At 37.0% G+C, this 17,962-nt stretch overlaps 1 protein-coding gene across 2 annotated transcripts in view; it reads right to left on the bottom strand.

Moving 5' to 3' along the window:
• The window catches only part of lgr5 (leucine rich repeat containing G protein-coupled receptor 5), a 100,436-nt gene that overhangs the window by 56,159 nt on the left and 26,315 nt on the right, over positions 1–17,962 (bottom strand). For both annotated transcript variants that reach the window (XM_062982614.1, XM_008110947.3), the window contains exon 2: positions 4,272–4,343. In XM_062982614.1, the coding sequence (XP_062838684.1) occupies positions 4,272–4,343 (72 nt within the window). The remainder of the gene's footprint in view (positions 1–4,271; positions 4,344–17,962) is intronic.

The following is a 17,962-nucleotide window of genomic DNA, read 5'->3' as shown; positions in this document are numbered from 1 at the left end:
TACCAGCTGTTAGGATTTTTGGGAGTTGAAGGCCAAAACATCTGGGGACCCACAGGTTGAGAACCACTGGTATATCCTATATAAGGTAATTGGGTTTCTTCTGTTTATCTAGCAAATCATTATGCAAAAATAAAGTATATATTTTGACCAAATTTTACTTAAAATATAGAGTACTTGGCAGACACAAAGGTAATAGATAGAGGGAGTAGCTCTAATTTTTTTAATGTGTTCAACAGGTGATTGGGTGAGGGGTGCCCACTTAAGGGAAGCTAAAGCTAACATGAAATGCTGAAAATATTTGGGCTGTAAAAAAGATAGGCAGCTATCCACTAGAGCAGGGGTCCCCAAACTTTTTAAACAGGGGGCCAGTTCACGATCCTTTGGACCGTTGGAGGGCCAGACTATAGTTGGCCACCGAGCAATAACAACAACAACAACAACAACAACAACAACAACAATAAAAAAGAGAGTTGAAAGAGACCCTTTGGGCCATTGAGTCCATTCCCCTTCTGTCTTTGTGCACCGAAAGCACAAGCAAAGCACCCCTGACAGATGGCCACCCAGCCTCAATATTTATTATTATTATTATTATTATTATTATTATTATTATTATTATTATTATATGCACGCATCATCCGAAAATACATCACAGTCCTAGACACTTGGAAAGTGTTTGACTTGTGATTTTGTGATACGAAATCCAGCATATCTATCTTGTTTGCTGTGTCATAATAAAATAATAATAATAAAGAGGGTTGGAAGAGACCCCTTGGGCCATTTAGTCCAACCCCCTTCTGCCTTTGTGCAGCAAAAGCACAAGCAAAGCACCCCTGACAGATGGCCACCCAGCCTCAATGTTAATAATAATAATAATAATAATAATAATAATAATAATAATAATAATAAAGAGGGTTTGAAGAGACCCCTTGGGCCATTGAGTCCAACCCCCTTCTGTCTTTGTGCACCAAAAGTGCAAGCAAAGCACCCCTGACAGATGGCCAGCCTCAATGTCAATAATAATAATAATAATAATAATAATAATAATAATAATAATAATAATAAAGTGGGTTGGAAGAGATCCCTTGGGCTATTGAGTCCAACCCCCTTCTGCCTTTGTGCACCAAAAGCACAAGCAAAGCACCCCTGGCAGATGGCCACCCAGCCACAATGTTAATAATAATAATAATAATAATAATAATAATAATAATAATAATAATAATGGTTGTAAGAGAAGAAGAGACCCCTTGGGTCATTTAGCCCAACCTCCTTCTGCCCTTGTGCCGTGCGGGCCAGATAGATAGCTTTGATGGGCCGCATTCGGCCCCCGGGCCTTAGTTTGGGGACCCCTGCACTAGAGCAATGGTTCTTAACTTGGGGTCCTCATATGTTTTTGGCCTACAACTCCCAGAAATCCCAGCTTGTTTACCAACTGTTAGGATTTCTGGGAGTTGAAGGCCAAAAATATCTGGGGACCCCAGGTTGAGAACCACTGCACTAGAGCAATTGAAAATTGAACAAGCATTAATACATTCAAGCAATGCTATGTACTACAGCGAATCTACCCTATAATTTAATGGAACTGGGAACAAATGTTCTTTAATGATTTTAATTTATAGTTATATGTATGTGTCTAGTTATTATGATTTTTTTTATTTTATGTATGTTGGCACTGAATTCTTGCCATTAATATTTTGTAAAGTGGCTTGAGTCTCCCTAGCGGTGAGAAAGGAGGCACATAAATATATTAAATAATAAATGTTTATCTATGCCATCTCTGTTGTGATTCAAAAAATCAAAGTCTTTCAAATACTATGTATACCAGCAATCTTTTTCTTGTTAATGTTTCTCCATGCTCATTTTTTCAGTTCTACCTTATTTACCTTGATAATGTAACTACACGATATAACTTCAATTGTCGTTAATTCTTCATTTATATTGTTAGGTTAGGAAATTTTGGACAGCAGGAGCATGACTTTGAAAGCCTATGCAAAACTTTACTGCAAGAGTGAATGTCATTTCCAGCTGGTTTTATTATAGCCTTCTTGCATATGTGTAGTGTGTTGTACAATTAGTCTGGACAGATACCTCATTTGGTTCTACTTCCATTGCATCTTTTTTTGGTGCTATTTCATAGTCATAGCAATGTAACTCTACCCAGATGGCTGTCTGAAACTTAAGCAAAATAACAAGTAATGGCCTCCTCCTATCGTTGTACTTTTCTAAACTGAGGGAAGAATCTATAACTCAATATATGACTATTTATGCATGAATGTCTTGAACACAGCAGGGTTTTCGCATGCAACAGAGAGTGTAAGATACTGTTATCTCCAATTGCTCCTTAATATTTATTTCCATAAACTTTATCACATTCAGATATAATTTGTGATAAATTACATTATTCTCATATCCCTAGCTTTTGTAAAATTCTTAGTATTTAAAAGTCAGCATTTGTCTTTAAAAAATATAACAGCTTCTTTTATATTTCTGTGTTTCTTTGAACTGTACTGCCAAATCACTGGACAATCACAGAAATCATTTGCTACTGATTCTGCCCAAATAAGTACATAAGAGTTCCATGTCATCTTCTTTTAAAGAATTGCAGAAGGTTCACGGTTTTGTTAGCTGGCACAAGTACCCATGGCACAAATAAATTTTGAGGCAGCTCTGTCACTTGATCTGCAGAACAGTTGTTATCTGAAACCAAATCCCAACTAATTCTTTTGAAAAACGAAGGGGAAAGACCACTTTTGTCCGAAACTGAATTTATCTCCTTATTATTTGTTAAGAGCACCTGCTGCAAAATTGTTGATTAATAATAATGTACTAAGAATGCTTCTGATGCTTTGCCTATTCTTCTTTTGTTTGAAATTGCCAGCTTTTCAGTCTTAGAAAAGTAACTGGATATGTCTAATTGAACAATGCTATAACTAGCTCCAGCAGCCTTACTGTCTTTCTCCTTCAAAGCTGCAGAAACAATCAAGAGGATATAGGTTCTGTTGTTCATGCTATTCATTCAATTATAGGCTCTTCCAGGAGACTGGCTGGCGACTTTTTGTGCAGCACTACAATGTATTGGCATTTGGAGCACCAGGATTGCAGTAAATTATCAGGATTCTAATTGTGACTTCTTCAAATCAACAGGCTTTATGTATTATACGGTGCCAGGTAGTGAAAGTTTAGATCCTTTTCTAGATAGAAAGTATGTTAAATATGATTGAGGCTAAAGAGACCATTTCAGTAACAAGTGATCAAATCTCTAATTTGACGCCAAATTCCAGACTGAAGATGTTCAGTAGTGCAGGGAGGGTGGAGATACAACCCCTCTTGGCCTAATCTTCACATGAATACCACTACTATTGCATGGTATTCCTCCAAAGTAAGGGATTTTTTTTAAATTTAGGTGTTTTAAATTAATTGCTTTTTCATGATAAATAGTTTGCTACCTATTAAAATGACAGACTGTTGAATTAGAAGCAGAGTATGAAAATGAGAGGAATGAGACCACTAAATCTTCATTTTGTGAGCTGTGCTAGAATACCTGCAGTGTCCCAATTCTTGAGTTGGTACTATTATAAAGAGTGAGTATTTGAAAGCCTTTTCTATTTAGTGTTTATTCTGGTCACTTTGTTACATGTACTTCTCATGGGCAAAGACTGCCTCCTTTTTATCGCTGGCCATCACCTTTTTTAAATCAGTGTTTCATCCATAATCCTGTGTTTGATTAACTAGTTTTATAGCACATTTTTAAAACAAAAAAACACACTAAATTGGGCAAATAAGCTATATATAGGTTTCTGTGTTCCATAGTCAGCCTTGAGGGATGCTAAAAGCTGAAGAGTAAGGAAACAGACATTACAGTGATTACAACAAAACAACTTAGTACTAGGAAACATGAATGCAAGTGTCCTTGACACAGGCAGAGTGAGGCAGCAGGTTTTGGTTTTGATTATGATTTTACTTGCTATTTTAATAAACACAAGCCAGCATTCAAACTTTTAATATCCTGCTGCCTAACTATTTCCAAATAGCAATCCAGCTCTTTAAACAAACTTAGAAAAATTAATTTGTATGGCTTTGTCTCTGCTTAGAAAAGTAAGTCCATTTCCAGAATCAGAATCACAAGCATTTGGGCTCCCCACCCTAAATGTTTCCTTATGTGCCAAAACTCACAGCTTTTCTGTGCTATGTTAACTGGTTTCCAGTATAAGTGTGAGAGAGAAACCCAGGAATGTGTTCCTAGCTATATCAGTCTTAAATGCAAAGATACATACAGCTCTTCCAGGAAACGAAGATTGTGCAGAACGTTTGATGGCAGCTTAGAGATGTTGTTCATACTGAGATCACTGTAAAAACAAAAAAGACAAGAGTTTTAATAGCACATAAATGCATTATCCATTTGTTTTAAATTGGGATGCTAGGTGGAGGAAGAGAAGGAGGAGGATGAAGTTATTACCCTACAAAGGCTAACACATTAATTAGAGTCCCTCAAACTATCCAAACCATCCCATGGGTTAACTTGGACAAAAATAATTTTAGATCTATTGTTTTAAAGCATGGTGTTATAGGCCTTTTGCCAGGAACTTTGAAATATTGTTTTTCATTTTTTTCTTATTCAGCCATTTTTTTTCTATGACAATACACCACTAAAAATAAAACAAAACAAAACAGCTGGCATAACTGAGTTTTTTTGCTTATTAAAGAAAAAAGTGTCAGATAGTGCATGGCTTGCAATATGATAATCTTTAAATGTCTACTCACATTTAGAAAACATCATGCTGATATGCATATAACTAGTTGTGGAATTTAAAATATAGCTGCAGAACTTGTCATTTATTATTGCTTTTAAACTACAATAACAAGTATTTTGTTTCACAGAAATCTAACAAATAACCTTAACGTTCTCTTTTAAATGTGCTCTCTTAGCACATTAAATCCTCAGGTTACATTAGATATGTGAAAAGAACCACAAAACAAGGGTGCAACGTGATCCTACTAAGTTAACACACTTCCTGGTGTATTCCACATTCGTTCCTGGCATATGAAATCAACAGCTTTTCTAACTCAAATCAGCCGCAGTTTTATACATCATTCCATGTAACCAGACTTTTAAAAAATGCTATGAAAGTTTCATTATTTATGTTGAGAGGCATCATTACAACACATAGAAGCTACAACAACATAAATTAACTCTGCCCATGTAAGGCACAAAACTTTACTGAGAGATCCTCCTGCATATGCTTCATGTAAATGAAGCTATGCTAGCATGTAGCACTATGCAGTTCCAAAACCTCCAGGCTGGATGACTACAGGCAACAAATGGAATGCCAAGTGAAACATTATATATATATATGATTTATCCTATATGCTTGCAGTATTAATTCAGTTCTAAGTACCAGGCTTAGTCAAAGGGTCAGCACTCTTAAGCATTTACTGGAGCTCAAGCCCTAAGCAGTTCTTTGCCCTTTGCCCCAGTTTACTTTGCTGAAGTGGACAGCAGCAAACAATAGGCTTGTACAATTTGGCTAGAGGGTGATCCAGTTTTGGTATCCGAATTTCGTTGAGTACCCAAATCCGTTTCCAGTAGCCTCCTGAAAACTGGCTAATGGAAAAATCTGTTTTCAGCTAGGCAGCCAAAAGATTCAGGAAGATCGAGCCCATTGGCAGGAATGAGGAATTTACAAGGCTCCCCTTTCAATTCCCAGGATCCTTTCCTTTCTTCCTTTCAAGGGGGTCTTGGGTTTGAGGAACACCGTTAAGGAAGCAGCAGATGGGATGAGATACAAAAAAGTCATATTCATTATGACCCAGTGGAGGACACTAAGGTTTTTTCCTCCACACCAGAAGTGGCTTTTTATCATTACTTTCCCCCAGCTCAGAAGCTGGTTGGCGAGCTAGCAACAAAAACAACAACAAAGCTGTAAGGAGAGGCATTAGGAAAGGCAAGTAATAAATAATTTTCATTATTGTTAGCATGATGATGACAGTAGTAATTGTCAAAATTGAGGGCAAGTATTACTGAATGAACATCAGAGGGGAACTGTCCCCTCTGTTCATCACAGGGAGCATAAAAACACTTATAGCCTAGCAGCTGGTATCAAATAAAGATTGTTGTAGTAGTAGTTCAAACACTAGGGAAGAGAAAGGCAGAGATGATAATGACAGAGAACCACTTACAGCCACTAGTGGACCAGTAGAGGAAGAGCCTGAAGATCACCCGAAGAAGAAAGCAGCCTTCACCCAAAATAATTAGTTGTGCAATAGAGTGCATCACCCCAGGATCAAAGGGCTGCAACTGTTTCCCGAGAAAATATGGGGATGGTGAATTCTTTCTCACTTTGATTGTGTGGCAACAAAGCTACTTTTTTTTTTTGCTCAAGCTTAGAGACATATCAGTGAAGGTAAAGATAAATGGTCTTGGAGCCATCCTGAGACAGTAAGCACATGCCTACCACATTTATTTATTTATAAAATTTATACCCTGCCTTTCCCTAATCACGGTGGCTCACAGCCAGTAAAAACATAAAATATAAAATTAAAAACAAGTTAAAACCATAAATATTAGCAAATGCTGTTAAACACACAACAAGCCCCAAATAAAACACATTAAAAACCACCCTGATAATACGTAAGGAAGTTGCAGGGTCTTCATAACCTTTCGATATCACTAGGTTTTTTTCCCCAAAGACTTCCTTGAAAATGAAGATTTTTAGGCTCTTTCTAAATGCCAACAAAGAGGGTGAAGATCTAATCACCCCGGGGAGGACATTCCAAAGAGAGGGAGCCACTCCCAAGAAGGACCCCTATCTAGTGATCTTCAAATGGCGAGTGTCATGGATGCTTGAGGACACCAGCATTTCCCCACTTGATCTTAATGCTCCCCCTGATGTGTACAAAGGAACCTGTTGTCTCAGGTAACCTGGACTGATGCCACGAAGGGCTTTAAAGATCAAAAACAGCAATATGAATCACATGCGATAGAAGCAACACAGCATGGGTTTGGTCATTGCTTGCAGTAGAAGATGCTTAGTTTAGGACAGTGGTTCTCAACCGGTGGGTCCCCAGATGTTTTGGCCTTCAACTCCCAGAAATCCAAAAAGCTGATAAACTGGCTGGGATTTCTGGGTGTTGCAGGCCAAAACACCTGGGGACCTACAGGTTGAGAACCATTGGTTTAGGACTTTACAGTGTTTAATTGGGCCAGATTTAGTACCTGGTGGCTTATCCCTATGTGGAATTAAGTGGTTTTCATAGCAGACAGTCTGGAATAAGGTTCTCATCAGATGGCAGAAGGAACGACCAGTGTAGACTGATTTTCCTCAGTTACAGTCAGGTTTTAATAACTACAACCAATGAAGCAGTGGCCAATTTGACTCCAGTAATGTGTCTTTACAGGGTTTGTTCAATGTTTCTCCCTCCTTGCTGTCTCTTTGACTGCTGGCTATACCACTAATATTATAAGCAAGTGATCTAAATTTTATTACCACATTTTAAATATTAATCATGCTGGCTGTTCATATTTGAGGGTGATATTGTATTTAGCTGGCATTCTAAAGTACATATATAGCTTTATAGCTATCTTCTTGACAACATCCAATATTGGATATCCTTTGAAATAAATGGCAGTTTTATTCATATTTCTTAACAGTTGCTCTTTTTCAGCTGGAAATCTATTGTTTAGCAGTCACTTCAAAAGCTAATTTATTAAACACTAGTACTGTTATTAAATTTCCTGTTTTTCCCCCCTAATATTTAAGCATGCTGTTCTTTCTTTTCAGTAGATGGCCACTATCCCTTTATTTTGGCAAAGGAACAAAGGGCTTTCTTGGCAAAGGAACAAACCGACAACAAATGAAATATAATCTGTCAAATTAATTATAGAGAGACAATAAGATAAAGCCACTTGGATAATGGTGTATTTTTAAATATGCCAATAATGGGTTTTAATAAATGCTTCATAACTTAAGCAGCATGCTCTGAATAGGACTAACGAACACACATTTTAGCTATGAAATCAATGCCAGTTTGCAAACTTTATGAAAAAGTAAGACAAGGCCACAATAAAGGTTTTCCAAGTTCAAAACCACACAATGGAGCACCTGGCACAAGCTGATCTCTCTTTACCAGATGTGTTTTTCTGGAAGTGTGGCAGTGTGATGACCATTTTCTACTTAGAGCTGCAGAACTGGGCACCCTTGCTCTTTCCCAGCCACTACATGACCATAGGGGCAGCATCTGGTGTTTGGAAACTTCTTTCTAAATTTTACCCAACAACAATCTCTTTTACATTATCTGTAGCATAATAAAGCCCCAGTGCCTTCCCGCATTAGCCTTCAAAGATCCTTGATCATCATGGGGGTAATTTAAATATTAGACAGTGAGGATATTTCTATATACATACTCATGAAAAGATAGAAAAAGAAAAAGGTCCTTGAATTTTACCTAGGAAGCTAGCCTAAATACTCTAAAACAGTGGTTCTCAACCTTTGGGCCTCCAGGTGTTTGGACTTCAGCTTCACAGTTCCTAACAGCTGGCAAGCTGGTGGGATTTCTGGAAATTGAAGTCCAAACCACCTGGAGGCCCAAAGGTTGGGAACCACTGTTCTAAAACCACCATACTCCATCTAATCTTGGAAACTAAGCAGGATCAGCTCCAATTTGTACTTGGATGGAAGACCACCAATGAATACTGGGAGCTATTGTTTATTTTTCAAAGGACTGGGCAAAACCACCTTTTGAGTATTTCTTCCCCAAGAAATTCATGGGGTCACCATAAGTAGACAGGCATAAGTTGAAGGCAATGCACACTACTATTCCTTCTCCATTAATGCCATAAAATATTGAGTCAAATACTTCAGGCTACCAATAATCAAAGGCTCATACCATTTCTAAAGTATGTTCAAAATAACCTATTGTTTGACCCTTGGCCTCACCTTTTAGCCTTCTTACCTCTAGTACCCACAGTTTTCTGTCCAAGGTCCTGATTCCTTTTGGGTTGTTTTAGGTGCCTTGTTAACATTATATGTTTAACACTGCAATCTTGCCTGACATCTAACCAATAATGAAAACAGGCTATCTGACCGCCCTTTCCACCAATCACATATCACAATATCACACATTTGCTTAGAAATACATCAACACACATGGAGCATGTCAAAATGTTTAAGCATATTTTATTTGCTGTGTTACAAAAATACATTATATGACCAGGTACAAATAAAAAGCTGATAGAAACAATACAGCAAAGAGTTTTATAAGAACCATTTGAAGATGCAGCTACCATTATAGAAAGTGAAGTGAAAACTGCATTGAGAGCACTTCAGAGAAATAAATCTCTAGGGACACATGGTATTCCAACAGAGCTGCCTCAAGCTTCATAGAAAGAACCTACTCTAGTTTTAACTATATGGAAAACAAAATAATGGTCAACAGATTGGAAATGCTCAATATACATTCTAATCCCTAAGAAAGGGGACACTTGGGTTTGCAGTAAGCACAGGGCCATTGCATTTATTTCCCATGCAAGCAAAGTGCTGCTCCAGGTTCTACAAGTACAACTTTTAGCACATAGAGAACAAGAAATGCCAAATGCCTAAGCTGATTTCAAGAAAGGAACAGCCACAAATGATCATATTGCAAAGATATATGGATGCTAGGGCATACCAAAGGTTTCAAAAGGAAATCAGCCTGTGCTTTATAGAGAATAGAAAAACCTTTAATTGCTAAGATCATAAAAAACTATTGATCATTCTTAAACAAATGGTTGTGCAACAACATTTAATTGTCATGGTTAACCTGTACTCAGGAAAAAGGCAATCATCAGGACAGAATATGGTAAAACTGTTTCCAATTGACAAGAGGTTGGTAAGGTTGCATTTTATCACCCTATTTGTTTTACCACCTTATCTGTTTTACATGTGATATGTTCAGTGTACATATGTAAAGCAGACTTAGACTCAGAGGAAACAAGCATGCAAATTAGAGGAAGGAACATCAACAATTTAAGATATGTAGATGACACCATACTACTAGCAGGAAATAGCAAAAACTTAAGAACAATTACTGAAGAAAGTCAAATAAAAAAGTACAAAGACAGGATTATAGTTGAACATTAAGTAAACAGTTGATTTAAATAACTTTAAACAATGAACACATTGAGAAGTCATGACTCACTAGAAAAGCAATAATGCTTGGCAAGGTAGAGGTAGAAGGCAGCAGTAAATGAAGAAAATAGAAAGACCACACTACAGGTGGATAGACTTGATCAAAGATGCCACAAACCTGAGTCTGTAAGACATGAGCAGACCTTTTAATTATAGTGTTATTTTGTGGTCACTCATTCAATAGCCCTGAAAACAATGAAATTATTACTTTGGCTGCTTGAAGCAGATTTCAAAAGTAACTTTGTATAACCTAGTTAAGCAGCCATGACAGGATGGTTACTCCCTCGAGGAGTAATGTTAATAATGCTAAATTTAGCCCAGATTCTAGTAGAGGAAGAGCAGATAGTCAGAGATTTGAAGGAGAAGGTAAAATGGAAGGATCAAATTATATGATGAATCAATCAGTACCAAGTCTATCAGTGCTTGATGTTGTTCAGATAGCTACTTGACATTTTAATGCTATTGTAAGGTATTTCTATAATGTTTATCTCCACTGCTCCTAAATATATTTGTTTGTATATAATAACTCCCCACTCTGTGGTTGATGGTATGGCATTTCACTTGGAACCCAACAGCTTCTAAGTAAAACATGTAGTAATAATTTATATGGTAAGCAATAAATTATCAGGGCAACTTCACAAAAGCATATTCACCTGTCAGACTCTCATTGTATTTGGTTAATGGGTTGTAAGACATGAAAATGAACAATTGCCCCATACAGTTGTAAGGAAGAATGACTATACTATTTTATTTTATTCTTAAATAAAATTAGACTATTTCATTTATTTTGCTGACCTGAAGGATGAGTCCTCACTGCAGTGCACAATAGAAGCTGGAAAGGCATAATGACCAGCATCTTATGGCATTACTGATTGTGAGAGTATTATAAGACAGATCAAGGCTGTTTTATTTCTACCGGCTAAGCATTTCGTTTTCTCCTTTCCTTCACACACAGATCATGCACATCCCTAGCACGAGTAAGCGGTGTTCAAGCTTAAAGAGAGTGACTTGTTGAAGGTCTGTGAATAAACATCATAGCTTAGTGCCACCTTTAACCTTGGAGTTCTCAGTCTCATACTCCTGAAAATATATGGAGAAAAATGTTGAATCAGATAAAATGCTTATCTAGTCATTTTCTGTTCATATCGTGATTATTGGTTGCCTATGGAAAGCTGTCCAACAGTTATATACACTTTCACTGTTCCTAGTAATTTTTAATATAAATATTTTAATAAAGTAATGAATTGGTGTGTTCTCCCACAGTGTTTTTAGTTTTCATACTTTAATGATAATGATAATGATAATAATAAAACCCGTCAATATCTCCCAAAGGGACTTGGGGCGGCTCACAAAAGCACTCCAAAGTGCTACATATAAAATAAACAATACATAAGCATAAAAATGATAACATAAAATTATAGCAACAATCCCAATGAACACACATAACATCACATACTAATAAAATTGTTTAAATTTATAAATGGCAAAAATACCTGTAGATAAAACTAGCTGTCATCAATTAACTAACTAAAGTGCCTATGTGAATAATCAGTCCTCACATGCACCCTATTGATCTACTCACGTTTACATGTTTTTGAACTGCTAGTTTGGCAGAAGCTGGGGCTAACAGTGGGAGTTCACCCCACTCCCTGGATCTGAACCGCCGAACTTTCAGTCAATAAGTTCAGCAGCTCAGCAGTTTAACCCACTGTGCTATTGGGGCTCCAGGGGCATGGTATGTTCTCTATAAAAGGTTTTGGCTAAGTTTTCAGAAATGCATATACAGTGCAAAGGATATATACAACACAGATATAACTGGAATTTGGCTATTTTGTAAAATAAAAGTTGAAAGAAAAAAAAAATAATGTCCTGACACTTAACATTGATCATGATACAAAGTATGATTGATGTTTCAGATTCAACAGATTATTATTCTGACATCCCAGCTCCCACATTAAAAAAAGACTTTTGAAAGGCTGGCTCTGATTTCAGAAGCTGGAAACAGTTCTGTTTGGTTCTCATGGCTGCACAATAGCAGATTTCCACAATCAGTTATATGCAAAGGGCTTCATCACCCTCTTTTGCAAGGCCACGCGTTTCAGGGTTCCCAAAACTAAAGGAAGCCAGTGAAGTGTGTGTGTGGTGGGGAGAGCAATGACTTAAAGTCAGCTCTTATTAGAGAGAGGGGGTTTCCCTGTTAAATCTTTTTCAATAGGTTATTGATGGCTTTGAAACTTAAATGGCATTTGTCAACCATCAGTAAATCTTTAAAACTTTTTCTTCAACTGGCTCAACTCGGGGTCTCAGCTTTCCCCATTAATCTGTATGTAAGGCCACTGAGAGCTTTTTCAGAGCTTAGATAATGCCTAGATTAAAAGATCCATTCAGAAAGAAAAGCTTTAGCATTCACCTTGTGTACATAGCCATTTCAACAGTGGTATTCATGGGTTGTTATTTCAACTCCACATTTGTCTTGCAAACAAGACATTTGCCACAAAGGCTTGGTAGAGACATACTTTAGTGAATTATTGAAATCTATTTGTAATGGCTTGTTATGTTTATTATCTATGATCAGTTTGAATTTAGGAATCTTAACCTAACAATTCCACAATTATGCTGCTATTTTTAAAGATGAAAAGGCACATTCCTTCTAATTCGATAGTAAAGCTGGTAAAAAATACAATAGGGATGTTTTTGCTTTTAACTTCTTTTATCATTTGCAAATGAAATTAACATTTTAGACATATACTTGATGTAATTAACAGCACTATGCAAGAAGTGTTCTAGGACTTTTATTTCTATCTATTTTTTATAAATGAAAGAGGCAAAAATGAATTTTTATTAAGTTAGAAACATATCTCCCTGCTATAAAAATAATAGAGTTGAAAATTTCCAGAAAAGGCACCTTCGTCAATCAGAAAAGGATACTTAACATAAAAGCAGCACCATAAAACAAGAAACATGATCTCATATGGGCGTTGTAGGATAAAGTGTTGGGGATATTACACATTCTCTATATAGTTTATTATTTACTAAAGAGTGGAAAGAACTATATTTTATTTCATATATAAGTGGACACAATACTTAAAAAAAAACAACAAACTCCTGTTTCATGCAACAGACAGAAAGAATTAATAGTTTTGCTGATATCTTCCCTATATTAATCAATGGATTTTGATGACACAACTTTGGCTGGATTACGTCCTTCATTATTGAACAATAACAACAGTTACGCCGGGCTGTGGCGCAGCTGGCTAGTAACCAGCTGCTATAAATCACTACTGACTGAGAGGTCATGAGTTCGAAGCCCAGGTCGGGTTAAGCCTCCTACGATAAAAAATAGCCCTGGCTTGCTGTTGACCTAGCAGCCCCGAAAGACAGTTGCATCTGTCAAGTAGGGAAAATTTAGGTACGCTTTATGTGGGAGGCTAATTTAACTAATCTACAACACCATAAAACTGCTCACAAGGAAAAGAATGAGGAAGAACAGCCACCAATGGACGGTGAAGCAACAGCTCCCCCTGTGGCCGGAATCATGAAGCTGGAAAGATGTTAAAATGCCTCTGTGTCTGTCTAAAACTGAATGTTGTTTGTCTGTTGGCATTGAATGTTTGCCATATATGTGTTCATTGTAATCCGCCTTGAGTCCCCTTCGGGGTGAGAAGGGCGGAATATAAATACTGTAAAAAATAATAATAAATTAATATATTACTTCTAGGTTTCTTCTTCTTCAATCACTCAGTCGTTTCCGACTCTTCATGATTTCATGGATCAGTCCACGCCAGAGCTCCCTGTTGGCCATTGCCGCCCCCAGCTCCTTCAAGGTCAAGTCAGTCACTTCATGGATACCCTCCATCCATCTTGCTATGTGATACTATGCCATGTTACTGAGATAAGGAAGGCCAGCAAAGAACCAACAAATGTAACTGGTGTGTGAGAGATTTAAATAAGTGACATCACTATATACTGGTGACCTTCTCCTATTATAAAAGCTCTCCTACCAGATCCCTTGTTTGTATTGGCCTAAAAACCTCTAAAGGACTTGAGGCCAAGATACCTGAAAAACCACCTGTTCTCCAAGATTGCCAGAAATGTGAGATCTTCGGGGGATGTGTGTCCCAACACTTCATGAAGCTAGATTGGTGGCGACATGTAATATGGCTTTCTCTGTAGCAGGACTTTGGGTGTAAAACTCCCTAGCAAAGGAAGTCAGACTGGTCCCATTTCTTTTAAGCTTTTGTTGGGCAGCCAAAACAGTACTTTCTACATGGCACTCAGAGTTTCATAATGCTATTGTAAGTACTTAAATAGATTCTATTATTGTTTTAGACCTTTGAAGGCTTTTTAAAATGTGCTTTAAAATTTCCATATCTTTGCATTGTTTAATTGAGAATCAGCATGGCATAATTGTCTTTTTTCATGTTAGGAGCAACTTGAGAAACCGCAAGTCGCTTCTGGTGTGAGAGAATTGGCCATCTGCAAGGACGTTGCCCAGGGCGTCCCTGGATGTTTTACTATCCTTGAGGGAGGCTTCTCTCATGTCCCCACATGGAGCTGGAGCTGATAGAAGGAGCTCATCCACACTCTCCCTGGCATGGATTCGAACTGGCAACCTTCGGGTCAGCAACCCAAACTTCAAGTCATCAGTCCTACCAGCACAAGGGTTTAACCCACTGCACATGGGGGGGGGGGGGGCTCTGTTAGTATAATGGTCTGAGCATTAGACTATACATAACTCTGGAGAAGGTTCAATTCCCCATTCAGCCATATGAATCACTGCATGAAGCTGACTGAGTCACACAGTTTTAGACCCAGAAAATGCCAAGTGCTAAGGCACAACACAAAAATAGCAAATATTGTTTTCATTGGTTTTTATTTGTTCATATCCTTGGGAGCCCTCGTGGGCTGGGTCGTGATACAAAAATACTTTAAATGAAATAATACAAAATGAATTAGAAATCTGAAATAGCAGCATTAGCTATAGTGTGTCTCCTAAACTGGCATCGTGATTTATATGAAAAAAGTTTTCAAATGAGCTGAAAAGTCAGGCTTTATTGTCACAATTACATTTTCAGCTCTCCCATTCTATGCCATTCTCCAAAACATGAAAGTGTGGGCTTGTTAATTATTTGTATTCAGGCTGCAGGGACATTCGTTTATCTTCATAAGTAAAGCAAATTAGGCAGATCATGGCTGATTAGAATTCAGCAGTAAAATCTCCATACTCTCAATTCCACCCCTTTTCTTTTTAAAACATTGGCTATGTCAAATATGAAGGTATTTCCCACGGCCAGTCCGGACTCTGTTTGTAACAAGTGCTGTGGCTAGAACAATAGTTCTTACATAGCCACTGAAATTCTTTAGTTCCATCATTGTGCACAAAAAGAACAAGGAACCTTAGCAAACATTTGATAAAACTTCTAGATTTCCATATTTCCCTGGCTGCATTTTCTGAGACCAGCTTATCTGATCCAAGCTTAAATGTTTCCTTCCTTTAGTATTATGATAACATTAGAAGTCCAGAGTATGTAATGAAAATAGTATCTCAATTTATTCTGTTGTGAGAGAAAATGAACTTATTTTTAAATAACATAGATGGAAGAAAGAAGTATAACATTAAAAAATAATCCCTTTCCAGGAATAAGTGGGGTATTTTAAAGCATGGGTTCAAAAACATTGTTTTCATTCCAGTATAAAAACTTTGATTTGTGAATATGTTTCACTTTGAACTTTCATTAAGGTCTGCCAAAGTTTGTGTCTTCATAAAAAGTTTTCTTAAATTGTGTGCACCATAAACATAATAGATGCAAGTTGGTGATGCTGCTCCTTTATTTATTGTCAATTACTATCCATTAACAGTAGATCTTATATTTAGATCCATTTAAACTTCACAATGTAGCTGCCCATTTGAAAATAAAATGGTTGCCTTCTTTCACTTCACTGGGCACAATACAAAACTTTCATTGAGCTTTCCCTTTATTGCAGCTGCCAATGCCCAGCCGACTTTTAACAAACCAACCGAGCGGAATAACAATGCAGCTGCAACATTTTATGGTACTTCTGTTAGTTCTCCTTTGAGACTGAAGGTGTTAATTAGGAATCAAAGAATACAACCCTGCCAGACTTCTTTCACAATCTATACATTGGCTACTTCAGTTTTAAGGGAGAAAATAAATCTAATAAAGGGACAAAAATGTTGTTTGTCACACCAGTAACATGAATTTAAGACCCTTTGATCACAAGCTTATTATGTAGTCTTGTCAGACAGGCTGAAAATATTTTTCCATTTGCTTCCACCCCCTTTTCTGTAGGCTTTCCTGAATACAGATTCTTGCAACTGCATGAATTGGAGAGAGGAGGACATAATAACTGTGTTGTTAGTAGAAATTGGTGGCCTTGTCACAATAAAGACATCTTCTCATAAGAATGGTATTTTCACTGTTGATATATTATTTCATGCTTCAAATTCTTCATACATATATATATATTTTAAAAATAACAAGAAATATGCATTTTGTTTGAAATAAGATGCTTGCATTTTTGGTGCTCATGTTCATGCTTCAACTTTCTACTAAACATTGGAGTTTTGGTACACCATATTCAAAGATATCAGCATGAAGTCATTATCTTTAATCGTCCATCAAACTTAAATGTTTGAAATAAAAGTTTATGAAGTCAGCACTGCTGGGAATTAGTCAAGCTTCCTAGCTTTCTCAGCAAGAGCTTTTACTGCTAGATGCCCTAATCATGGTCAGATCCATTAATCCTGCTAGAAAGAGACAGAAAGAAGCTCTGGTTGCTGATTTAATGTTAATGAATTGAATAGTTAAGGAAGCAGACTGAGTTGTCTGAACTATATAACAAGTAATGTAGTTTACTATGAATGTGCACCAAACAAAAGATTAGATGCAGATCCAAGCAAGGTGATTTGGAAAACAGTATGGCTCATCTCTGATGGGTTTGATTTGATATCAATCTAAATAAAAATGTTCACACTTTCAACAGACTGTCTTTGAAGATAGGCTGTATTTTTTCCCTTATCATAATTGAATGACATTTTTAGGCATTGTACAGCGTTTCAGATAAATAGAACTTTCATGCTACACTCTTGCTTTTTATTTATACTGGAAAAAGGAATCTGACAATACTTCCAATTTTTTGGTAAAATTGAATGGAAGTTGCAAATATAGTGGCTCTTTTAAAAATAAATGGAAGACATACATAGAATGGATAGAAAGAGGCGAAGCCAATGTAAACATTGTACAGAAAATAAGGAAATTGTGCACATGGTTAAAGTTAAAGGTATAGAGTAAATATGTGGTCAGAGGGAAAGGTGATGGGGTGGGGTTGAAAGGTGTTAACAATAAATGTCATCAAAAAGTATAAAAAGAGAAGGTGCAGACAAAAGAAATATTACATGAAAATGAAGTGTGTATAAATATGAGCACTAACGGAACTGAAGTGTAAGCAAGATGCTGTAATGCTGAAACAATAAAGATCTTTGGTACTTAAAAAATGGAGAAAACATATAGTGGTTCTTTAGAAATAGATCAAGTTTTCCTAGCCCTAGGTAAAGGTTTTCCCCTGACATTAAGTCTAGTCATGTCCGACTCTGGGGTTGGCGCTCATCTCCATTTCTAAGCCGAAGAGCTGGCATTGTCTGTAGATGCCTCCAAGATCATATGGCCAGCATGATTGCATGGAGCACTGTTACCTTCCTGCAGGAGCAGTAGCTATTGATCTACTCACATTTGTATGTTTTCGAACTGCTAGGTTAGCAGAAGCTGGGGCTAACAGTGGGA

Source organism: Anolis carolinensis, chromosome 5 (genome assembly GCF_035594765.1).
Source record: "Anolis carolinensis isolate JA03-04 chromosome 5, rAnoCar3.1.pri, whole genome shotgun sequence".
NCBI classification, from domain to species: domain Eukaryota; kingdom Metazoa; phylum Chordata; class Lepidosauria; order Squamata; family Dactyloidae; genus Anolis; species Anolis carolinensis.
This window is presented reverse-complemented; position numbering and strand designations above follow the sequence as displayed.